At 49.1% G+C, this 24,946-nt stretch overlaps 3 protein-coding genes across 13 annotated transcripts in view; all 3 read left to right on the top strand.

The window, feature by feature from the left end:
* LOC100662637 (zinc finger BED domain-containing protein 4-like) overlaps positions 1-8,526 on the top strand; it is a 53,106-nt gene extending 44,580 nt beyond the window's left edge. For all 5 annotated transcript variants that reach the window (XM_064283327.1, XM_064283329.1, XM_003422850.4 and 2 more), the window contains one exon: positions 1,715-8,526. In XM_064283327.1, coding sequence (XP_064139397.1) covers positions 2,063-5,584 — 3,522 coding nt within the window. In that variant the 5' untranslated portion in view covers positions 1,715-2,062 and the 3' untranslated portion in view covers positions 5,585-8,526. The remainder of the gene's footprint in view (positions 1-1,714) is intronic.
* LOC135231141 (collagen alpha-2(I) chain-like) lies at positions 7,616-10,341 on the top strand. Its single transcript, XM_064283225.1, has 3 exons — positions 7,616-7,624; positions 8,485-10,115; positions 10,170-10,341. Exons 1-3 carry the CDS (start codon positions 7,616-7,618, stop codon positions 10,339-10,341), a joined length of 1,812 nt encoding a protein of 603 aa, XP_064139295.1.
* ZBED4 (zinc finger BED-type containing 4) overlaps positions 9,607-24,946 on the top strand; it is a 78,064-nt gene continuing 62,724 nt past the window's right edge. For 2 of the 7 annotated variants that reach the window (XM_064283320.1, XM_064283323.1), the window contains exons 1-2: positions 9,607-9,711; positions 12,292-12,361. The gene's annotated coding sequence lies outside the window, so the exon portion shown is untranslated. Of the gene's footprint in view, positions 9,712-10,211; positions 11,848-12,291; positions 12,362-24,946 lie in introns of those variants that run through there. The other 5 variants (XM_064283322.1, XM_064283324.1, XM_064283319.1 and 2 more) reach the window with 3 other exon arrangements.

Genomic DNA, 24,946 nt, shown 5'->3' with positions numbered 1-24,946 from the left:
CCCCTTATTCTGTTTGAATGACTGCCTCTTGATCTGTGTACAGGTTTCTCATGAGCAGAGTTAAGTGTTCTGGAATCCCCATTCTTCACAATGTTGTCCATAATTTGATGTGATCCACACAGTCAAATGCCTCAGCATAGTCAATAAAACACAGGTAAACATCTTTCTGGTATTCTCTACTTTCAGCCAGGATCCATCCTACATCAGCAGTGATGTTGCTGGTACCATGTCCTCTTCTGAATCCGGCTTGAATTTCCGGCAGTTCCCTGTCAGTGTACTGCTGCAGCCACTTTTGAATGATCTTCAGCAAAATTTTACTTGCACGTGATATTAATAGTATTGTTTGATAATTTCTGCATTTGGTTGGATCACCTTTCTTGGGACTTGGCATAAATATGGATGTCTTCTAGTCGGTTGGCCAGGTAGCTGTCTTCCAAATTTCTTGGCATAGAAAAGTGAACACTTCCAGCACTGCATGTAAGTAAGTTCATATAGTGTTTGTCCTTTAGTGACTGGCTTATTTTGCTCAGCATGTTGTTTTCAAGGTTCATCCATGTTGTAGCGTGCATCAGGACTTCATTTCTCTTTATGGCTGAGTAATATTCCATTGTATGTATACACCACACTCTGTTTATTCATCTGTTGATGGCTGTTTCATTTGCTTCCACCTGTTGACTATTGTGAAAAGTGCTGCAAAGAACACTGGTTTTCAGGTTTCTGTTTGTGTTTCTACGTTAACTTCTGGGTACGTACCTAAGATTGGGATTGTTGGGTCATATGGTAGTTCTATGTTCAACTTTTTGAGGAAGCGCCAAACTGTTTTCCAGGGCGGCTGCACTATTTTTATTCCCACCAGCAATGGATGGGGGTTCCGGTTTCTCCACAAACTCACCAATACCTGCTGCTTTTAGTTTTTTTCATTACCGCCATTCTAATGGGTACGAAGCACCATAAAAATCTCATTGTGGTTTTGATTTGCATCTCTCTAATGGCTAATGATGTTAAACATCTTCTCATGTCCTTCTTGGTCATCTGAATGTGTCTGATCAAGTCCTCTGCCCAGTTTTTGATAGGGTCGTTTGTCTTTTTATTGTTAAGTTGTAGAAGTTTCTTACGTATTTTGGATATTAGGCCCTTATCTGGTATAAACAAAAAAAGACCCAAATCCATTGCCATGGAATCGATTCCAATTCATAGTGATCCTATAGGACAGAGTAGAACTGCCTTCTAAATCTGTGGGTTGTCTCTTCACTATGTTGATTTTAAATACTTTTTTTCTTTTTTAATTGTACTTTAAGTGAAATTTTACAACTCTAGTTTCTCTTCCAAAATGTATACACACATTGTTATGTGACTCTAGTTGCTCTCCCCCACCTTTCCACCCCGGATTTCCCATATCCATTTAACCACCCCTGTCCCTTTCTGCTTTCTCACCTCCCCTCCAGATAGGAGCTCCCATTTAGTCACATGTATGTACTTGAGCTAAGAAGCACACTCTGCACGAGTATTCATTTTACATCTTATAGTCAGTCTAATCTTTGAAGAGTTGGCTTCAGGAATGGTTTTAGTACTGGGTTAACAGAGAATCCGGGGACAATTTTAACTAACTTTTATGAAATTCTTTTCCACACATATTGAAGCTGATAGTCCATGATAGGATATATTTTAAATGTATGATGTAGTCCAATGTTTAATTCAATTTCATCTTTTATAGGTGATGCAAAAGGATCATGTTTTTGCTCTCAAGATGAAAAGGATCCTGTTTCTAAGCCCCGAGGCAAGCCTCCAGGACATAAGGCTATGTGGACACCACGAAGGATTTCACAGTAGAACTCCTGGAAGGCAGTGATGTGTGCCTGAAGATGTTTTGCTCACCTGAGCTGCATATTTTCTTTCAGGAAGATTTGTGGTTAGTCCTGTTTACCAAAACTCCTCAAAAGATAGACTTTTTATGAAAACCTGAAGAGTATCTATGTTTGGGGCACAAATGAGTGTTTGGATCAGCTTTGTACCAACCTCATGCATTAACATGATGAAGCAGCAAGAATAGCCATGGTCCATCATGGATAATAGCCAGGACACTTGTCCAAAAGTGGACAGCGAGTTTGTTTCTGATAAAATAACTTTTAAAATAGCAGTGGAAGATGGTGATCGGATTCCCAGTCACAGTTTGGAGAGGATGGATTTGAGAAGTGAGCGAGGGCACCCGCAGCACACAGACAGCGGGGAAGAGCACCTGGAGGGCAGAGAGGCAGACTGTGCCTGCCCACCCCCCGGGAAGTACCTGCACTCCGACAACGAGAATGACTATGGCTCCTTGTTCTCACAGTACAGCAGCACCCTGTATGATGTCGCAATGGAAGCTGTGACACAGAGCCTTCTCTCCAGCAGAACCATAAACTCCAGGAAGAAATCTCCAGCTTGGAAACACTTTTTTATCTCTCCTCGAGATAGTACTAAAGCAATATGTATGTACTGTATGAAAGAATTTAGTCGAGGTAAAAATGAAAAAGACTTAAGTACCAGTTGTCTCATGAGACACATGAAAAGAGCTCACCCTACTGTGCTCATTCAGGAAAATGGAAGCGCATCCGGCATGGCCTCCTTTTCTTCTCCTTCGCTTCTGCTCCCACCCCAGTCTGCAGATGCAGGAGACCTAAGCACCATACTCTCACCCATAAAACCTGGCAAAACAGTTGCATCTAAGATACCATCCCCTGATCGAATAACTGAGGAATCTGTGTCTGTCGTTTCTTCTGAAGAAATTTCATCTGACATGTCCATTTCTGAGAAATACAGCAAAGAAGAAGCTGTGGTGGGATCATCGCCACACTTGCCCAGTTTCAATTATGATGATGCTGTGGAGAACAGCACCGAAAAAAGCCTCACGGTTCCAAAGAGTACATCAGGCTGCACAAGAAGGTCTGCTGTCTGGAAACACTTCTATCTGTCTCCTTTAGACAACTCCAAAGCTGTTTGCATTCACTGTATGAATGAGTTCAGCAGAGGGAAGAATGGAAAGGCTCTTGGGACGAGCTGTCTGATCAGGCACATGTGGAGGGCCCATCGCTCCATTGTCCTGCAGGAGAATGGGGGTGGCACGGGCATCCCACCCCTGTACTCCACCCCTCCCACTCTGGTGCCATCTCTACAGCATTCAGATGGAGACTTCAATTCCAGGTCGTCGTCTCCAGGGAAAGTGGTTGGAGAACCCACCTCAGCGTCCTCCTCTCCTGACAGGCTCCCTGAAGACGTCCATTTTCATTTTCATCCTGGAGAAACGTTACTGGAGGATGTGTCCCTGCTGTCGTCATCTGAGGATGTTGGCGATGCGTCCATGGTGTCTTCTCCTGAGAAGCAGGGTGACGGACCAAGTCCTCGGGTCTTTGAATCTGGCACTGTGTTTCAGCAGAATAAAAAGGTCATGAAGAGACTTAAGTCAGAAGTCTGGCATCATTTTTCATTAGCTCCCCTGGACAGTCTGAAGGCAGTGTGTAGATACTGCAGCTGTGTCATCAGTCGGGGGAAGAAGGGCGACGTGGGCACCAGCTGTCTGATGAGGCATCTCTACAGACGCCACCCTGAAGTTGTTGGGAACCAAAGGGGCTTCCTAAGCGCAAGTCTGGCCAATTCCCCATATGCCACTCTGGCTTCTGCAGAAAGCGCCTCCAGATTAACGGACTTGCCCACAATGGTTTCAAAAGATAATCAGGTTATATTCCCTGTTAATAGCAAAAAGACCTCAAAACTGTGGAATCATTTTTCTATTTGTTCGGCAGACTCCACTAAAGTCGTGTGCTTGCACTGTGGACGAACGATAAGCAGGGGAAAGAAGCCAACGAACTTGGGTACCAGTTGCCTTTTAAGACACTTACAGAGGTTTCATGGCAACGTACTGAAAAGTGACGCCTCAGAGACAGCGTTGCCCTCTTCTCCAGAAAGGCACATGCCACTGAGCACAGAGTTACCAGGTGCTTCATCCCGTGACGACACCAGTGAAAAGTTCTGTGATTCTCACCCAGTTGCCAAAAAAATAACAAGTCTCATAGCTGAAATGATTGCACTTGACCTTCAGCCATATTCTTTTGTAGACAATGTTGGCTTTAACAGGCTGCTCGAATACTTGAAACCTCAGTACTCTTTACCCTCACCGTCTTACTTCTCCAGGACAGCTATTCCAGGTATGTACGATAATGTGAAACAGATCATTCTGTCCCATCTTAAGGAAGCTGAGAGTGGCGTGGTCCACTTCACATCTGGGATATGGATGAGTAACCAGACACGTGAGTACCTGACCCTGACAGCTCACTGGGTCACCTTTGCATCGTCAGTCCGACCCCGCCGTGAAGACCACCATTGCTCAGCACTCTTGGACGTGTCGCAGATTGATTGCGACTACGGTGGCAACAGCATTCAGAAGCAGCTGGAATATTGGTGGGAAGCCTGGGTGACATCCATTGGCCTTCAGGTTGGCATCACTGTGACTGACAACCCCAGCATCGGGAAGACCTTGAACGAAGGGGATCACTCGAGCGTGCAATGCTTCAGCCACACGGTGAACCTCATTGTGAATGAGGCCATCAAAAGTCAGAGGATGGTTCAGAACTTACTGAGCATTGCACGGAAGATATGTGAGCGGGTCCATCGGTCGCCCAAAGCAAAAGAGAAACTAGCAGAGCTGCAGAAAGAATACGAGTTGCCCCAGCACCATCTGATTCAAGACGTTCCATCCAAATGGAACACGTCATTTCACATGCTTGAAAGACTCATTGAACAGAAAAGGGCCATTAATGAGATGTCCATCGAGTATAACTTTAGGGAGCTGATCAGTTGTGACCAGTGGGAATTCATGCAGTCCGTGTGCCATGCGCTGAAACCCTTTGATGCCGCAAGTCGGGAGATGAGCACACACGTGTCTGCTCTCAGCCAGGTGATTCCCATGATCCACATCCTTAATAGGAAAATTGAGATGCTGTTTGAGGAGACTATGGGCATTGACACCATGCTGAAGTCTTTGAAGGAAGCCATGGTGAGCCGCTTGTCCTCCACCCTCCACGATCCAAGGTACGTTTTTGCTACGCTTTTGGACCCACGTTACAAAACCTCCTTATTTACAGAAGAGGAGGCTGAGCAGTACAAGCAAGATTTAATCAGGGAACTAGAAATACTGAATTCTACCTCAGATGATAAACCTGTTTCCAATGGGTGTGGTGCAGGTTCGCCATCTAAAGACTCTGTGGCAGAGGAAAACCTGTGGTCGCTCATGGCCAAGATGAAGAGAAAAGATCTGAGAGAGAAGACAAAGTTGCCTGAAGACATGGTGCTTGCCTACTTGAAGGAAGAGGTGCTTGAACACAGCTGTGATCCGTTAACCTACTGGAACCTAAAGAAGTCATCTTGGCCAGCCCTTTCGGCCCTGGCTGTCAGGTTTCTGGGCTGCCCCCCAAGTACCGTCCCTTCAGAAAGGCTGTTCAACACGTCCACTGAAAACAGTAGCTTTAGCCAATCCAGGCTCATGATGGAACATTTTGAAAAACTTATCTTTTTGAAAGTGAATCTTCCCTTAATATACTTTCAGTATTGAAACTCTTGATGAAGCCTCCAGGCTAAAAGATACTGTTGCTTATTAGGCATTGGCTGTGTCTGCCACTGGGGCTGCCGACTCGCTCCAGTCGGGGCCATGTAGGACATCAGGTGAGGGACTCGCAGGTCCGAGTTGGAGTGTCACTGTCCAGCTTTCTACGTCATGTCTACATGTGCCTTACTCCTAGTTCTTCAGGCCAGATGCTATAGATCCATTTTTTTTTTTTAAAGAATTTCACTAGAAATAGCCTGTCTCGTCAATTACGATGATTAGGTTTTAATTCATAAATCTTTTTCTTTTTAAAGCTGTGGGTTAGCTGGTGTTTTAATAGAATGGCAGGAAAGATGTAAACAGTTCTGTTCTATAGCCTTTTTATTCAATTATGTGAAAACCATAAATCAGGTACTGCATTTTAGTTATACATTGCTTCAATTGCCACAAAAACAGCTTATGTGACTGTCTGGGCTTTCAACCATTTTGTGCAGGTTCGAGCCCCTGCTGAGAACTTGCATTTCCATCCAGATGTAAGGAATCACAATCTACAGTTTCACAAGATCCCCTGGTGATCCTTATCCATAATAAATTTTCAGAACCACTGCTTTAGTGGTGGTTCTCAGGATGGTCCCTAACCAACAGCAGTAGCATTGCCTGGCAACTTGTTAGAAATGCAAATTTCAGCAGGGGTTGGAAGCTGAATGAGTTGGTTGGAAGCCCAGATGAGGACTCAGTCTGCTTGCTCCACAAGGACTTTGTGGTTGTTGTTAGGGGGCTTCAGTTTGGTTCTAACTCAAAGCAACCCTATGTACAACAGAACAAAACACTGTCCACTCCTCTGCCATCCTCACAATCTTTGCTTTGTTGGAGCCAATTGTTATAGCCACTTTGTCAATGCATCTCATTGACGGTCATCTTTTTCGCTGGCCCTGTACCAAACATGATGTCCTTCTCCAGGATCTGGTGCCTCATAATAACATGTCCAAAGTATGTGAGACGAAGTCTTTCCATCCTTGCTTCTTAGGATCATCCTGGCTGTACTTCTTCCAAGACAGATTTGTTCGTTCTTTTGGCAGCCCATGATATGCTCAGTATGCTTTGCCAACACCGTAATTCAAAGGCATCAGTTGTTCTTCGGGCTTCCTTATTCAAGGTCCAGCTTTTGGATGCATATGAGCCAGCTGAAAACACCATAGCTCAGGTCAGGTGCATGTGAGGCTTACTGTTCTTGGAATGCAAATATAGCTGCACACCTTTCCCGCAGGAGTGTGAATTCTAGTGGGGGAGACAGACCACGAACCCATCAATACATGATATGCCAGAGAAAAACTGAGTCAGTAAAGGGAGTGAGAGAGGTTGGTGTGCTAGTCTGCAGAGCCTCTTGGATCAGGTGACATTGGAGCAAAGATCTGAAGGAGGTGGTGCAGTGGGGGAAGATTATGCAGGCAGAGGGAACAGACGGTGTAAAGGCCTGAGGTGGGGCATCAAGGAGGACGGTGGGACCGAGGTAGAAGAGGCCAGGAAGGAAGACGACAGGAGCCAGAGTGTGGGCCTTGCTGCTGTCATTGTCAGGACTCTGGGTTTGACTCTACATGAAATGGGAAGGAGGGCTCTAGAGGCTCTCAGTGGAGGCATGTCAGCACAGAGGGGCCAGGGAGGAGGCTTCCTTCATCTTAACCAGGGGTCAGAAATTTTTTCAGTAGGGGGCCAGATAGTTAATATTTTCAGCTTTGTGGGCCACACGGTCTGTCACAACCTCTTGATTCTGCTGATGCACTGCCAACGCAAAGTGAATGGGTGTGGGTCTCTCCAATTAAACTCTTGGTAGTTGCCATAGTTGGCTCCGCATCCTGGTAGCCTTACCTATAACAGAAGGAAACAGCCCATTCGTGCAGCATGTCCATGATCATTGGTGTGTTTGACCCCACTCTTGTGGTATTAGGTCAGTCCATCTTATGGAGGTTTCCCTTGTTTTTGCCGACCTTGTACTTCACTAAACATGATGTCCGTTTCTAATGAGTGGCCTTTCATGATGACATGTCCCAAGTAAGCAAGATGAAGTTTCCCCATTCTTGCTTCTGTGGAGCATTTTGGTTTTAAACTATATTTAAAAAGATACTAAAATTTGGATTTCATATAATTTTCACATGAAAATAAAGAATAATGAGATATTATTTTGAAATGCATAAACCTTAGCTTGTGGCCTGTACAAGAACAGGTGGCAGGTGGATGTGGCCTGCTGCCAAAGCTTGCTGACAGCAAATACCAGCCACTGTTGTGAACCAAGCCACATCTAGGACCTGGGAACCGTCAGGGAGAGTAAAAAACAAAATCAGTTCCCAAGGAGATTAGATCATTAATAAGTAAATGAGACAGGTTGTGATTAGGCCCTCAGTCCTCACCTGCCTGGACAGTCTGGAAGAGTTAAGACCACGGCACAGCAGCAGAGGAGGTGGGCCGGGAGGGTGTGGGTGGGTTGGCAGAGGAGCAGATTGGGACGTTCAGAGCAGAAGGGTGCACGTCCTGACTCGAGTTATTGAACTAAACCACTTGTTCAGACACTTGTTGTGAACGTTTCATTCCTGTGGGCAGCGAGTGGTGGTCTAGGACAGCGGCACACACGAGGGGCCACATTCAGCCTGCACAGTCTGCTCTGCATAGAAGTCTGCGTTCGTTTCCAACACTTAAAAGCTGGGGATTTTACATTAAAATACGGGGGCCAGATTCCTGGGTGGCGAGTGTTCCCCACCCTCTGCAGCCCTAGTGGCTGTTGACAGGCCCTTCCACGTCCCCTTGTCCCCCTCGCCTCCCTGGCCGCCCAGCTCCTGCTGGGCCGCGGATTTCATCCCTGCTCTCCCTCACCGAGGCGAGGGCCAGTGCAGGCGCCCTTATCGCCGTAGACTTAGGGGCTTGAACAGAACGGAAGCCCGGACGAGGCAGCGAGGCGCGCTGGCGCCCAGCCGGTGCGACCGGTTAGGAGAGGCCTTCAGGTGCAGGTGAGCCAGGGCCCAGGTGGGGCGCACAAGCCGAGGCGGGTGCGGGCACCCCGACGCTGTGGCGCAGCGCCGGCGCGGACACCCAGCCCAGCGGCCCGGGGGCGTCGCGGGGAGCCGGCGGCCCCTGAGGCTTTGGGGCTCGGGCGAGCGCACCTGCGCACACCTGCCGCCTTCCGTGAGCGCCTGAGCCCTCCCGCGCGCGGACCCGCCTCCGCAGCACCGGCCGGCACGTGCGCGGCGGGCCCGGGCGGGACAGTCCCGCGGCGCGCATGCCCGGCGCCCTCGCCGCCTCGGCCCGGAAGCCCCCGCGCGCTCGCCGCTCCTGGGCGGCCGGAAACCCCGCGGTGGGGGCCGCGTGGGCGCCGGGCCGCCGTCAACGGCCGCGCGAGGAGAAACCGCGGCCGCGCCCCTCGCTTCCTGCAGCCCCGCCCCGCCGCCCGCGGCTCCTCCCCCTGCCGGCCCCGCCCCCGGCCCCTCCCGCCGCGCCTGCCCGGCCGGGAGGCCGCGGCTGCGGGCCGACGCGTGCGGGACTGCGCCTGCGCGCTCTGGCACCATCCGGGCCGCGCGGCCTGGGCGGGGCCTGGCGGTCGGGGCGTGGCCTCGCGCGGAGGCGGTGGGCGACTTGAGGGCGTCACGGGGGCGGTGCCCGGGCGGGGCGCTGTGCGTCCTACGGCGTCACGGCTGCTGGGCTGGGACCGCGGTAGTGCTCGCTCCGGCGGCGGCGTCTCGGAGGAGGGGCCTGGGGTGGTGCGGCGCCCGGACCACCACCGCGGGGGCGGGGCCTGGGCGGTGACGGCGCCGCGGGGGCGGGGCCTGGGCGGAGTCCGCGTGCGTCCGGCCGCGGCTCCTCGGGGGCGGGCTTTGGGTGGCCTCGGCGGCAGGAGGCGGGCCGGGGGCGGTGCTGCGTGGTGCGTGCTGCGGCGTCGCGGGGGCGGCCCCGGGCGGGGCGGGGCTGCGTCCGGCGGCGGCGTCCTGGGGGCGGGGCTTGGGCGGCGGCGGCGGCGTCGCGGGCCGGCGGGCGCGGGAGGGGCGCGGGGGCGAGACAAAGCCGCGGCTAATGAATGGGAGCGCGTCGGTCGGCGTCGTCCGTCGGTCCGCGGCCGGCCGGGAGCCACGCCGGCGCCAGCCCGCGCCCAGGTGGGTGCGCGAGGCCGCGGGCGGGCGGACAGGAGGGCGGGCGGGCGGCCCCCTCAGCTCGGGCGGCGGCGGGCCTCGGAGCGGCCGGGCGCCGGGCGGGGGTCGGGCCGGCGGGGCTCGGGGCGGGGGCTCGGGCCGGCGGGCGCCCGGGGCGAGGCCGGGCCGGGGCGGGGGCGCCGGCTCTATTGTCTGGGCCGGGCCGGGCCGGGGGCGCGCGGCCTCCGAGGGCCTCCACCCGCCCGGATGCGCGGCGGCCCGAGCCGGCCCGAGCTGGCGGGTGCAGGCGCGCCCCGGGCCCGTCGTCGGCCCGGCGTCCCGGGCTCGGCGGCCCCGGCCCCGCTGACAGCTGGCGCGCGGTGGAGGCTCCGGCCGGGTGCCCTCGGTCGGCGCCGGGCGACCGCGGAGTGAGAAAGTTGGAGCGGACTCGAGCCCCGTAGCGGCCGGGCGGGCCGGGCGAGGCGGTGCCGGCGAGGCCACCGGGCGGACGCCGAGCGCAGCGGGGAGCTCCCGGCGGCGGAGTTGGGGGCCGAACCCGCTTTGTCTGGGCCGGGCCTGGCTTCCTCCCCGGAGCCTGACAGCCGCGTGCGGCGATCGCCGCTGCGGAGTCGCTGGTCCCGGGACAGGAGGTGATGACTTCCTCCGAGGGTGGGGTCCTTGGGGACAGCTCCTGGGGGCGAACGGTGCACCCGGGCCGACGGGTGTTCTCCTGAAGCAAGCCCAGCCCGCCGTCGTGGAAAGAAGCGCCTTAGCAAGAGGGTTTGGAAGACTTTCCTCTAGGTGTGTTTCGTTTGGGTTAGTATATCCAGTAAGAGCCAAGCGGGGTCTTTGTATGAATATGTCTCGGGGAGCAAATGGAGACAAGTTCATTATCACGCGCCTCTCGGTTATCGTACCTGTTTTTACAGAGAACTCTACAAATTTAAGTGATGAAAATACAAATTAATAGCAAGCCAGTTACACTTGTTTTTCTAGTCCTATGTAAGCCGGGATCGTTTTCCTATCTTTCTGGCCCTTTTCTGCGTGACCCCCACCACCCCGTGCCGTGAGAGAACTGCCGTGCGCGGCTGCCTCCAGTTTTCTTCCTATTCTGGGTGATTTTCACTGGACACGTGCACCTCTGGGAAAACACTCCCTGCCAGGCTGAGCCGCCAGAGAAGCTGCTGTTGGCTTCTGGTGTTTGTAAAAAGGGAAGTTATTTGTTTTGAAGCTACCCCCGATCAGATTAAGTGCGTGTTTTCCAAAGTCCACTTCAGGCACTTATAACGAGGTGTGCCTAAACCAGGGGGCACCCAAGTGACTTTGGTTGTAGAAATACTAATTTTTGGTTTGTTTTCTCTGTGTCATGGTGATAAAATTAGGAGACTACGAAGCATCCAGTTCATTTTTTAAAAAAGTATTTGCTGCAGATAAGCCAGTTTTGGAAGCCCTAGGGACATAGTGGTTAAGGGCTACCGCTGCTTACCGAAAGGTTGGCAGTTGGAACCTACCAGGCGCTCCTTGGAAACCCCATGGGGCAGTTCTATTCTGTCCTTTTGGGTGTTATGCACTGGAATCAACTCAGCGGTAATGGGTTTGGAAATCAATTTCAGTTTGCAATTAGTTTTACTTACAGAACAAATTTATTAAGCAAGAAGAAACTGCTTCCACATTTTTGACTGCGTACAGGAATTCACACTTTCTGTAATCCTTGAACAGATAATGTCTGTTTTCACGGTTTGCATTTTCTCAGAACATCCAGCACAGATTGAGGTATTCTGTGACCCTTTAAAGGTTCCGGAAGCCCCACATCTTGGAGGCAGAAGCTACAGTCTCCTATATTCAAAGCAAAACAGAGATTTGGTCACCTTGACAGGTGATTACGCTGACCTCAGGCAGGCTGAGCTGTGCCTGCCTTCCTCCACCGGCCCCCCCCCCCGCCCCCCACACACAAACGCACACATGCTCTTTGTTCCAGTTAATTCCCGAGTACAGTGCTTGATGCTTCTCAGGGTGATAACTCAGCTCTTTAAAGCACGGCTTCCAACCCTTGGAAGAAACCCTTCAAGCAGATTTTTTCCAGTTCGAACTTCGGCTGAGAATTTGCTTTTCCACCCCAGATGTACTGAATCAGAATCTACATTTTACCAAGATTCCCAGGTGAGTCTTAATGTGTCACTTCCTGAGAACTTGTTAGAAATGGAGATTTTCAGTAGAGGTTCAAATCAGAACAAAGAGGTTTGAAGCCCTGCTTTAAAGTGCCTGCCTGCAGGTGAGGAGCTGGAGAGTAACCTGAGCTGTGCAAACTGTGCTCCTCACACCTTGAAGAAAGGTTCTAAGTAAAGTATTAGGATGTTGTTAGATGTCGTGGAGTGAGTTCTTACTCTCCAGCGACCCTGTAGACAGAGTAGAACTTCCCCATAGGGTTTCCAAGGAACGGCTGGTGGATTTGAACTCCCAACCTTCAGGTTAGCAACCGAGCTCTTAATCACTATGCCACTACAGCTCCGATTATTACGGTAATTGATGAAATTCTGTGCACATGCAAAGGAGTTGTTATGTAGTATGTATTCAGTGAAGGAATCGTATACGTGTATTTTTCAGAATTCTGTCCAGCCTATGATTTGGAGTGTGAATGGAGCTGGGAAGCAGAGCTACCGAAGCACAAAGTCCAGTAAGTGGTCGTGGTCTGTGCAGTCTTTCTCTGTATTTTGTTTTCATGCAGCGTCTTTGCCTGGCGTTGACGTCTTTGCCTTCTGAACGTCTGGTCTGACTTCCTTCTACTCAGCGTGATGATCACCTTGTGAGTGGAGGAAAGCAGGTGGATGGCTGCTGGGTACGACGGGCAAGGGCGCTTATCAGGGAACCTAGGGGGCCCTGCCCCCAGGTGAGTGCCTGCCCTGCCAGCTTGTTTCCCCTGTCGTCCCTGCACAGACCTGTTCAGAAGGTCAGTGCCTGCCGTTCTTCTGGTTACAACGTGATTTTCAAGTCGTCGTTTAGATGTTAGAGCTGGAAGACTAAGGTTTGGAATGCCATGTACTTCTCTGCATTTTTTGTTGTAATGAATGTAGTTGTCTTCAAAAGCCTGGGTGCTTTCAGCCCTTCACCTTCCTTGTCGGTGCATCTGACCTCCCAGCTCCCAGCGCTGACTGTGGCTCAGCCTTTATCCACCCCCATCTTTGGTGCCCTTGTCCTGCCTCACCCCATTTTTCATCCTTAGGTTTTAGTTTATTTGAATCACTTATTTGTTAATATCTTACTTGTGATATCTCAAATTACTTGGTAGTTGTTCACTATATGTTTTTGGTAGTTAAGGTTCTGTAAGACACGACTGAGGATAAAATAAAATCTTCCCTTTTTGTGAGGAGGAGAGGGGGCTCCACAGTAGTGCCTAAGGGGGTGGTGCTTTCCTCTGCGTGAGGCATGCTCCGTCTGCCCTGCATTTGGTCTCTTGTACCTGCTAGGGCCGTGGCAACTTTTGCAAGAAGCCCTGCCCTTGGAGAAAGCTTGGCTAGGTGGGGGTGGAGATAGATGTAACCAGAGTTAAGGCCTGATGCATACTCTGAGGGAGGGAGAGCCGTGGAGGCAGAGAAGACACACAGGGAAGTGTCTCAGGAAGGCCGCTAGGAGGAAGAGGACATCTGCGCTTGGCCCTGAAAGGTTGAGGGCAGCAGCCAGGCCAGTGGCCCAAGGTGAGGAGATTCAGAATGTGGTGGGAAGGCCGCCCAGGAGCGGGTTTGTCCTGGTGTCAGCTCCAAGGAATGCACCAACTCCAAGGGGTGCGCCAGCTCCGAGGGGCGATCCAGCTCCAAGGAACGCTCTATCTCCAAGGGGTAATACAGCTTCAAGGGATGCGCCAGCTCAAAGGGACGATCCAGCTCCAAGGAATGCACCAGCTCCAAGGTGCGCGCTGGCTCCAAGGGGCCATCCGGCTCCAAGCTACGCGCCAGCTCCAAGGGGCGATCCAGCTCCAAGGAACGCTCCAGCTCCAAGGGGTAATACAGCTTCAAGGGACGCGCCGGCTCCAAGGGGCCATCTGGCTCCAAGGGGCCATCTGGCTCCAAGGGGCCATCTGGCTCCAAGGGGCCACCCAGCTCCAGGGAACGCTCCAGCTCCAAGGGGCGATCCAGCTTCAAGGAACACGCTAGCGCCAAGGGCGATCCAGCACCAAGGGGCTATTCAGCTCCAAGGGGGGTGATCCAGCTCCAAGGGCAGTCCAGCTCCAGGGGGCTATCCAGCTCCGAGGAACGCACCAGCTCCAAGGGCAGTCCAGCTGCAATGGCAGTCCAGCTCCAAGGGGCAGTCTAGCTCCAAGGGCAGTCCAGCTCCAAGGAACGCTCCAGCTCCAAGGGGCGCGCCAGCTCCAGGAAACACGCCAGCTCCAGAGGGCACACCAGCTCCAGGGGGCAGTCCAGCTCCAAGGAACTCTCCAGCTCCAAGAATGCACCAGCTCCAAGGGGCGCTCCAGCTCCAGGGGCAGTCCAGCTCCAAGGGGCGCGCCAGCTCTAGGAGGCGCGCCAACTCTAAGGGGCGATCTAGCTCCAAGGGGCATCCAGCTCCAAGGGGCGCGCCAGCTCCAAGGGCGATCCAGCTCCAAGGAATGCTCCAGCTCCAAGGAAACATGCCAGCTCCAGGGGGCAGTCCAGCTCCAAGGGGTGCTCCAGCTCCAAGGGCAGTCCAGCTCCAAGGGCAGTCCAGCTCCAAGGGGCGCGCCAGCTCCAGGGGGTGCGCCAACTCTAAGGGGCAATCTAGCTCCAAGGGGCGTGCCTCTTCCTCTTCTCTCACCCTGAACTCCCCCAACGGCTCTGCTCCGGTCTATGTGGGTCAGTAAAACCGCTCCCTGCTCCTGGGTATCATGTAGAGTTCAGTGGGTATATAGATAGCTTACCCACATGTGAGGAAACATCCACACGGCGCCTGGCCCAGTACTCATATGCCTGTTTCCCGCTCTTTCCTTCAGCAGCTGTGCCCTGCTCTCCTAGCAAAGTCTGCACAAGAAATGCTGATACAGGCTGGGAGATGTGATGGTTGCTGTTCTCAGCAATGATTGCCTCCCACCAACCCACAGGGACTGTATGTGTGGTTGCTGGAGCCACCACCTTCACCTGGCCTCTGTCCTGCTCCGTCGGTGCTGCTCTGCCATAGACACAGTGGTGGCCAGTTGAAGGCTCACCCCGTGGTCCACTCTGTGTGCTTGCTGCCGAGAGAGCAGTCATGGCATTGGTGTGCTGTCTGCAGCGCTCCGGTGACCGGCTCAGACAGGGCATATTCCATGTTTTGCTGGTGAAAGGGCACCTTGCAGACTCTTCAGCAGCCTGAGGTGTGATTCTAGCACTGTTGCTGGTGGGCTGTCTTGTCACCCGGGGGAGGCGGGCAGCAAGCTTGCCGTGTGGGCAAAGCGGCTGCAGAAGAGCACAGAGTAGGCCAGATGCCCTGCCATGTGACCCAGAATATTTCAGGGGCAGAGGGACCAGATGACCCTGGTGTGGTCTGTTTGCTCTGCAGTGTGCTGTTTCCAGGAAGCCTATGACATGTTCTGCTTACTGGGGTCCTGGCCTTCTTGGGTTTTCTGACCATATCTCATGGAAGCAGCTCTGGTTCAAGGATTCTGAACTTTAATCCCCGCAGCTGTCCTTGGCTGTTGAATCTGGGCTTCCCACCTCAGTTTTGCCGGTGCCATATTTGTGTTTTCTTTGTGTGCGTAAAGTTCTTGCTGGAATTTTTGGCTCTGAGACAATTTGAAAAAATCTGGCTTACCCCGGAATGTGAGTTGTAGTTACGCACCCTCAGAATACATTAACGGTACTCATAAGATGTGGACCGGAGCTTCATGTACAGCTCGGAGGGAAAGCATGGTCTCCTGGTCTTGCTAGGCCAGGAGCGCAGCTTTGCACTCTGACTCGCAGTGGGAAGCCACAACTATGGAGAGCATGTTTTGTGTAGTCTGAATCAAAACCAAACGTGCTTCAGTTTTGTTAACTTTACGTTAGAAATTTCTGACTTACAGAGAGGTGCGTTGAAAGGGTGGTCTGTAGTGCACCTCTGTGTTCTCCACTAATGTGAGGCATGATGCCTGTTGGGGCACAGTGACTGTCCTCTGGTTTTTGCTGGATCTTTTCACAGTGAATTGTAGATATCAGATGCTTCATCTCTAAGTGGCTTGTCTTTGCTGAGTGCTGTTGAGTCAATTCCAATTCACAGCGACCCTATAGGACAGAACAGAATTGCCGCATGGGGCTCCCAAGGAGGTCTGTAGGGAAGCAGACTGCCACCTCTTTCCCTGCAGAGCTGCTGGTGCGTTCAAACCACTGACCTTTCGGTTCGCAGCTGAGCGCTTAACCACTGCACCACCAGGGCACCTTAAGTGGCCTTCTCTTAAGCAAAGGGACAAGGATATTCTGTATCAGCCTAGTACCACCGTCAGTGACGTCTGAGAGAGGTAACAGTGAGCTCTTCGTGTCACCTCACAGCTAGTCTTCAGCAGTTCTCTGGCTGTCAAACCACGATCTCAGCTGGGGACATTGATTGTCTGCCTCTTCAGTCTCTCTATTCTGGAACGGTAGTCGTGCCCCCACTCCTCAGTTTTTTACACAGCACTGCCTTTGTGACAAGACCGGCCAGTTGTCTTGAGTGCACTGCACATGTCCTGAGACGTGAGACCGTGCACAAGTGTGGGTGATGCTTGAGTCACTTGTTGCGACTGTTGTTGACTTTGTCCCCTCTCCCTTGCCATTAGCAAGTAATCTGGGAGGAGAGGCTGTTTGGGGACCTCATGGAAGACCTGCTGCCCATCAGCCTTCGAGGAGCCCCGGTGGCATAGTGATTAAGCCCTTAGCTGCTAACTGAAAGGTCAGTGGTTCTAACCCACTGGCTGCTCCATGGAGGAAAGATGTGGCAGTCTGCTTCCGTAAAGATCACAGCCTTGGAAACCCTATGGGGCAGTTCTCCTCTGTCCTGTAGGGTCACTGTGAGTCGGAATTAATTTGAAGGCAACAGGTTTGGATTTTGGCTTTATCAGCTTTCACCTGGAGTGTTCATGATGTTTCCCAGTGCCAGCTGGGCAGTGGCATCCTACTTCCTGTTGTTGTTCTTTCTTTACTTTTTAATCTGTTTCTCTCGCTTTTTAGCTCGTAAGAAAACAAGACCAAAGCTTAATTCTTTCATTTTCAAGAGGAGGGCATTGGTATAATATTCCCCTCTAATGTGACAAATTTTTTTTTTCTTTTTCTTCACATGTCAATGTGAACTAATGGATTTTTATTTGCTCACTCTATTTCAGTCTATTAAAGTCTTTTTTGTTTTTTATGCTCAAGTAGTTATCTGTGAGATCATTGGAAGCTCCTCTGAGCTGCCTGATGCTCCAATGACTCGGCCCACCATACTGGGAGCCCTGCTTTCTGTACAGGGTCCCAGGCTCACCTTTTGCCTTCTTTGGACCTGCCACAGCCCTGTCTTTGGAGTGCATTTGTTTCTTTTAGGTGAAAAGGTATTTCAAAACCACAACCTGGGCAGAGGATCTGGGCATGGAGCGTACTTGCCGCGTTTGCGTATTATTGTTCATAGCAATTTTGGTGCAGAGAGCTAGGAAGTATATTTTTAAAACCCATGAGTTCATACTGATATTTTTGATACAGATTTAAAATTTTATAGTGTCACTTACAAAGCCAAAAAGACCAAACCCACTGCGGTCTAGTCAATTCTGACTCATAGCGACTGCCGTAGGGTTTCAAAGGCTGTAAATCTTTACAGAAGCAGACTGCTGTATCTTTCTCCAGCAGAGCTGTTGGTGAGTTCGAACTGCTGACCTTTTAGTTAGCGCTTTAACCACTGCACCACAAGGTATCACTTAAAATCCACGTAATTACTTGTTTTATTCAAAAATATACTTAAGCTAGGTTGTGAGAATCAGGGCTTGGAATGGGTTTGTTCCTATTCTAACTTCTGCTGAGAGTTTGCCTTTCTAACAAGTTCCCTGCTGAGAACGCCTGTTTCCACTCCCAGATATACTGACTCTGAATCTGCGTCTTTAACAAGATCCCCAGATGATTCTTAATGTATCACTTCCTGGGAACTTGTTAGAAATGAAAATTCTCAGCAGGGATTCGAACCAGACTGAGCCAGCTTGAAGTCCTGGTAGAATTACAGTATTACATTACTGCTAGTAGTACAACCCTGAGCAGAGTTAAAGGTGCATCTCTGTGTTAAAGCTCTTTTTGTCCTTAGATTTCTCTGAGGACGACCAGTCAAAGTATTTTGTTTTGAAAATCCTTTGAAAAATGCTCTTTTCTTGTGTCACCTACCTGGTACACAAGTAGGTTTATTTGCTTGCTTGTTTTTGGATTTGGAATTTTCTCTTTATTTTTTTTGTGTAAAATAATTACACAGTTAAAAAATCAAAACCATAGCAAGGCGTGCTCAGACGTCACACTCTCACCTGTCTCCCCGTTCCACCCTCGTGCTTCACGGCCAGCCACTCTGATCTCTGCTCTGTCCTCAGGAAGCTGACAGACACACACACACATAGATGTATCGCCGTCCTGGTGTTCGCTCCTCTCACACAAAAAAGTGGAAGCAAGTACTAGTTACACTGTGCGTATCTTGCTTTTTTTATTCAACATTTCCTGGAAGTCACTCCATACCAGCGCGTGGAGTCGGGCTTTACCTTGCTCTCCCTTTTTATGGCTGCGTAGTTGTGCATTGTACAAACATCTGTGCTTAACTGAGCGGTGTTTACCCATTTCCAGTCTTTTGCTCTGAAATGCTGTGACTAGCCTTGTGTGTGTGATGGTTCTTTCTTTTAGAGGGGTCTCTTCAGGATCAGTTCCTAGCAGTGGGATTGATTGCTGGGTCCAAGAGCAAATGTCTTCTGACGAGGATTTTGGAGTTTGCCTTCCAGGAATTTGTCCTATTGGCAGGGCTGCAGGCGGCAGGTGACAGGCCTGAGCAGTGCTGGTACTTCCCAGCCTCACTGACAGGGGGCAGTACCAAGCTTTTGGATTTTCGCCAGTCTGATATGGTGAGAAATGGTATCTTGAAGTAGCTTTAGTTTAATATTCTTCAATTTACATATGAAAAGGGAACAGGTAAATTTTTGGGTAATATGTGATAGTCGTGAAACGTTTGTGATGATTAAATGAAAGCTGATGATTGTGTGGTAAGTCAGCACATACGCAGACCGAGCACCTTACCCGTGAGGATTCACTCCGTATGTCTGCCTCAGCTTTGCTCAGAACTGGTTTTTTAATTCTTTAAATAAAAAATAACAAGGAATTCTCCAGCAATTCAGAACGCATGTCTTAAACTGAGAATACATATTCCATACATTTTATTCTTCCAGCCCGTGAGAAGGATCCTCTGATTAGCCATCTTTACTTTCAGATGTGTTTGTCTTTGAAATTAAGAATATTTAAAATAAACTTAAGAAACTTAAAAAAAAAAAAAAAATTTTTTTTTTTTTTTTTCTTCTCTACTCCTCTTCCTCTTCAGTCTTCAGGCATCGTTTAGGACTGTTGATGTCCCCTGTCTCAGAGGGGACATCCTTTCCCTGTGCAGTCCTGGGTGGAAGGGCTCCCTCACTCACCTGGAAGGAGGTGGGCAGAGCTGCTATGTGGATGACGCTTCTTTCTCCTTGGAGGGACCAGGCTTGCAAAGAGCAGAGGCAAGAATGGAAGCGGTGGCAAGATTTCTTGTTTCTTATTTTTGGTGACCCTATTTTGTATGCAAGCTGACTGGTTTTATTTTTAAACAAAATTTTCTTCTCTGGAGGATAGAAATCAGCCGAGAAGTAAGTGCTCACCCCGAGCACCGTCATTCTGCACTGTGAATAGGTGGCCTGCATCTTTCCAGGCTGGAGTGGCCTCTCCAGACTTCCAGGGTTGGTGACAAAACCCAGCGTGCTCTTCACACCTGGGTGAAATGATCAGAATGTCACAGGAACGTAGCCTTTTGTGGTCTGAAAACCGAAGCTAAGATGCATTTTTTTCTGAAATTGGTCCTCACGGAGTAGGAAAAAGGATTTTCTAACTTTTACTATTGAACTGCTTCAGCAGATGACAATATTTTTCATAGAATAGGACCACTGCTATTTATGACCATAAAATAAGTTGTGCAAAAGCGGTAGAAAAACATACAAAGTAGGAAGTGGAAGTCTTTCGTAATTATCACGGCTGAATTCTGTACACCCTTCCGGATCCATGTGCATCTGTGTATGCGGGTACGGGCTTTAAACCACAAGGCAGTCCTCCCTGCCCTTTCCTTGCGGGTGAAGCCAGGCGAGCAGCAGGAGAGCCCCCTCCTCCCAGGCTGGTATCGGGTGTGTAAGCGAGCCCTCGTGAAGCGCTAGGACACAGGGTAGGAAGAGTTTGCGTGTGAGCTGTCAGTGGACGTGTGATGATGGCTGTTTTTTCGCTGCATTGTGAAGTCTAACACAGGCATAGAAACACACCTCCAGTGAGAGACCACATGGCGAAACGCCCCACGTCAGGAAATGGAAAGTTGACTCTACCCAGACACCCCTTGTGCCTCTCCTGTTCCTCTGTTCCCTTCTACTCAGAGTTAACTGTGGTCCTGACTTCTGCCACTGAAGTTTATGTAAATGGGGTCACACAATGTGTATTTTTTTGTGTTTGGCTTTTTTGTGCACTTTTACATTTGTTGTACATAAGGATTTTTTCTTCGTTTTCCCTTCTGTATAATATTCCATTCCATAAATGTAGCACAGTGGCTGGTCAGTAGCCAGTTTGACCATCATGAATACTGCTGTGAACCATTTTGTGTATACGTCTCTTGCTGCAGCTGTGAAAGCATTCCTGTCGGGCACATACCTGGGAGTGGGATAGGCGGGCCGTACTGTATGGTGTTCACTTTCAGCGGGTAACACCACACTCTTCCAACGTGGCTTACAGGTTTGTAGCAGAGTGTTGCAACATTTGGCATTTCCAGGGTTGTGTGGACATGCACACACGTTTTAGTCTAGCCGTTTTGTAGAGTGCATATTGTGCTTTTATTTATACTCCCTTGATTTTTACTGAAATGAGTTCCTTCCTGTATATGTGTTTATTTGTACTGAGATAGCCTCTTTTATGAAGTGCCTGTTCAAGATTTCTACCCTCTTTCTAAATCTTCTCTTACTGTGACACTTGCTGTTTTATCCTGTTAATGGTGTCCCTTGAAGAACAGAATTTCTTTTAATTTCCTTATTGTGATATGATTTAATTTATCAATTAGTCTTATTTAGCCCTAAATCAGAGTCATAAAGATAGTTTCCTATATACTATGCTTGATTGTTTTCAATTCAAAGTGACTATCCCCCTCAAGTGATTTTGGGGCTTATACTAGGGGTCAAGAGTGATTTTTCCCATAGAGAGATCTCATTGTCCTGGCACATCCATTTAAAGCATCAGTGTTACAGAACGGAAGGGCTCACATCCATTATGTCTGGGCTGTTTCTGGACTCTCCAGACTGGAAGTTGGTTAGTTTGTTGAACTCAGGTGCCAAGCCAATGCCCTAATTATCATAACTTTAATAATGAGTCTTCTTTAAAACCTTTTTCATTTTAAAATGTAGCGCAGATGCAGGAGCTGTGTGAGATAAATGTGTAGTTTAACAGGATCACCACGAGCTGGAGTCGACTGGACGGCACCCAGCAACGGCAACGGATTATTATCAGGTGGACACATTCGTACCCACCACTGTGCCAAGCAGCACAATTTTGCCAGCTCCCCGGAAACCTTCTCTGTGCCTAGACCCAAGCACAGCTTCCTCCCTCCATCCAGATGACAATATCCACTGTGATTTGTCACTTCTTTGCTTTTTCTCATAGTTCTGTGACTGAACTGTGTACCTCTAAATATTAGTTAAGTTTTGCCTGTTTTTTTCTTTTTATATGATTTTTCAGTCTCTTGATCTGCAGATTACCCTTTTTTCCTCTTTCTCTCCTGCCCCCCATGGAAGTTATTTGCTCAGGAAATTAGGCAACTTGACTTGTATTTCTCACAGTCTAGGTTTTGTCGATTGCATTTCTATGATGCAGTTTAATGTGCTCCTCTGGGCTCATGTTGTTAGGTGCCATCAAGTTGGTTCCAACTAACAGCCCCCCATGCACAACACAACAAAACAATGCCTGGTCCTGTGCCGTCCTCACAATTGTTGCTATCCTTGAGCCCATTGTTGCAGCCACTGTCTCAGTCCATTTTGTTGAGGGTCTTCCTCTTTTTCACTGGTCGTCTACTTTACCAAGCATGATGCCCTTCTCCAGGGACGGATCTCTCCTGATAACATGTCAAAGGATGTGAGACATAGTCTCGCCATCCTTGCTTCCAAGGAGCTTTCTGGTTGTACTTCTTCCAGGACCCTTTTGTTCATTCTTTTGGCAGTCCATGGTATAGTCAGTATTCTTCACCAACATCACAATTCAAAAGCTTCAGTTATTTGGTCTTACTTATTCATTGTCCAGCTTTCACATGCATATGAGGCAATTGAAAACACCGTGGCTTGTGTCAGGCTTACCTTACTCCTCAAGGCGCACCTTAGTCCACCTTTGCTTTTCAACACTTTAAAGAGGTCTTCTGCAGCAGGTTTGTCTGATGCAGTATACCTTTGATTTCTTGACTGCTGCTTCCATGGCTGTTGATTTCAGATCCAAGTAAAATGAAATCCTTGACAACCTCAATCTTTTCTCAGTTTATAATGATGTTGCTTATTGGTCTACTTGTGAGGATTTCTGTTTTAATCCATACTGAAGGCTGTGGTCTTTCATCTTCATCAATAAGTGCTTCAAGTCCTCTTCCCTTTCAGCAAACAAAGTTGTGTCATCTGCATAATGCAGGTTGTTAATGAGTCTTCTACCAATCTTGATGCTGCATTCTTCTTCATATACTCCAGCTTCTGGGATTACTTGCTCAGCATACAGGTTAAATAGGTATGGTAAAAAGATACAACCCTAACACGAACCTTTCCCGAGTTTAAGCCATGCAGTATCCCTTTGTTCTGTTCGAACAACTGCCTCTTGATTCACGTACAGATTCCTAGTGACCACAATTAAGTGTTCCGGAATTCCCATTCTCCACAGTGTTACCCGTAATTTGTCATGATCTCCACAGTCGAATGCCTTAGCACAGTCAATAAAACACAGGTAAGCATCTTTCTGATATTCTCTGCTTTCAGGCAGGGTCCATCTGACATCAGCAATGATATCCCTGGTTCCACGTCCTCTTCTGAATCCAGCTTGAGTTTCTGGCTGTTGCCTGTCAGTGTACTGCTGCAGCCGCTTTTGAATGATCTTCAGCAAAATTTTACTTGCATGTGATAGTAATGATATTGTTTGATAATTTCCACATTTAGTTGGATCACCTTTCTTGGAAATAGGCATAAATGCAGATTTCCTCCAGTCAGTTGGCCAGGCAGCTGTCTTCCAAGTTCATTGGCATAGACAAGTGAGCACTTCCAGTATTGCATCCGTTTGTTGAAACATCTCAATTGCTATTCTGTCACTTCCCGGAGCCTTGTTTTTTGCCAGTGCCTTCAGTGCACCTTGGACTTTTTCCTTCAGTATCATCAGTTCCTTATCATATGTTACCTCCTCAAATGGTTGAACGTTGACCAGCTGTTTTTGATATAGTAACTCTGTATATTCCTTCCATCTTCTTTTTATTTTAAGTTTATTTATGTCTCTTATATTCATTGTGCTTTAAGTGAAAGTTTGCAAATCAAGTCAGTCTCTCGTACAACAATTTATGTACATCTTGCTATATGCTCCTAATTGCTCTCTCCCTAATGATACAGCACACTCCTTCCATCCACTCTTTTCGTGTCCATTCGGCCAGCTTCTGACCCCCTCTGCCCTCTCATCTCCCCTCCAGACAGGAGATGCCAACATAGTCTCATGTGTCTACTTGATCCAAGAAGCTCATTCTTCACCAGTATCATTTTCTATCCCATCGTCCAGTCCAATCCCTGTCTTAAGAGTTGATTTTAGGAATGGTTCCTGTCTTGGGCTAACAGAAGGTCTGGGGACCATGACCACTGGGGTCCCTCTCGTTTCACTCAGATCATTAAGTCTGGTCTTTTTACGTGAATTTGGCATCTGCATCCCACTGCTCTCCTGCTCCCTCAGGGTTCTCTGTTTTGTTCCCTGTCAGGCAGTCATTGATTGTACCTGGGCACCATCTAGTTCTCCTGGCCTCAGGTTGATGTAGTCTCTGGTTTATGTGGCCCTTTCTGTCTCTTTGGCTCATGATTACCTTGTGTCTTTGGTGTTCTTCATTCTCCTTTGCTTCAGTCGGGTTGAGACCGATTGATGCATCTTAGATGGCAGCTTGCTAGCGATTAAGACCCCAGACACCACTCTCCAAAGTGGGATGCAGAATGTTTTCTTAATAGATTTATTACGCCAGTTGACTTAGATGTACCCCCAAGACCATGGTCGCCAAACCCCCGCCCTGCTACGCTGGCCTTCAAACATTCAGTTTACTCAGGAAGCTTCTTTGTGTTTGGTTTAGTCCAGTTGTGCTTACCTTTCCTGCACTGTGTGTTGTCTTTCACATAAAATAGTTCTTATCTACTATCTAATTAGTGGATACCCCTCTCTCTCCCTCCCTGCCCCCCTCTTAACCATCAAAGAATATTTTCTTCTCTGTTTGAACTATTTCTCGAGCTCTTATGATAATGATCATATACAACATTCGTCCTTTTGCAACTAATTTCACTCAGGATAATGCCTTCCAGATTCCTCTGTGTTATGAAATGATTCATCACTGTTCTTTATTGATGCGTGGTATTCCATCGTGTGAGTATACCATAATTTATTTATCCATTCATCCTTTGATGGGCATCTTGGTTGCTTCCATCTTTTTGCTATTGTAAACAGTGCTGCAGTAAACATGGGTGTGCATATATCTGTTCGTGTAAAGGCTTTTATTTCTCTAGGATATATTCCAAAGTGTGGGATTGCTGGATCCTATGGTAGTTGTATTTTTAGCTTTTTAAGGAAGTGCCAAATCAATTTCCAAAATGGTTGTACCATTTTACGTTCCCACCAGCAGTGTTTGTGTTCCAGTCTCTCGACAACCTCTCCAACATGTATTATTTTGTGTTTTTTGGAGTAATGCCAGCCTTGGAGTGAGATGGAATCTCATCGTAGTTTTGATTTGCGTTTCTGTAATGGCTAATGATCATGAGCATTTCCTCATGCATCTGTTAGCTATCTGAACATCTTACTTAGTGCAGTGCCTGTTTGTATCTTTTGCCCATTTTTTAGTC

Source organism: Loxodonta africana, chromosome 4, assembly GCF_030014295.1.
Source record: "Loxodonta africana isolate mLoxAfr1 chromosome 4, mLoxAfr1.hap2, whole genome shotgun sequence".
Taxonomy (NCBI): Eukaryota; Metazoa; Chordata; class Mammalia; order Proboscidea; family Elephantidae; genus Loxodonta; species Loxodonta africana.
This window is presented reverse-complemented; position numbering and strand designations above follow the sequence as displayed.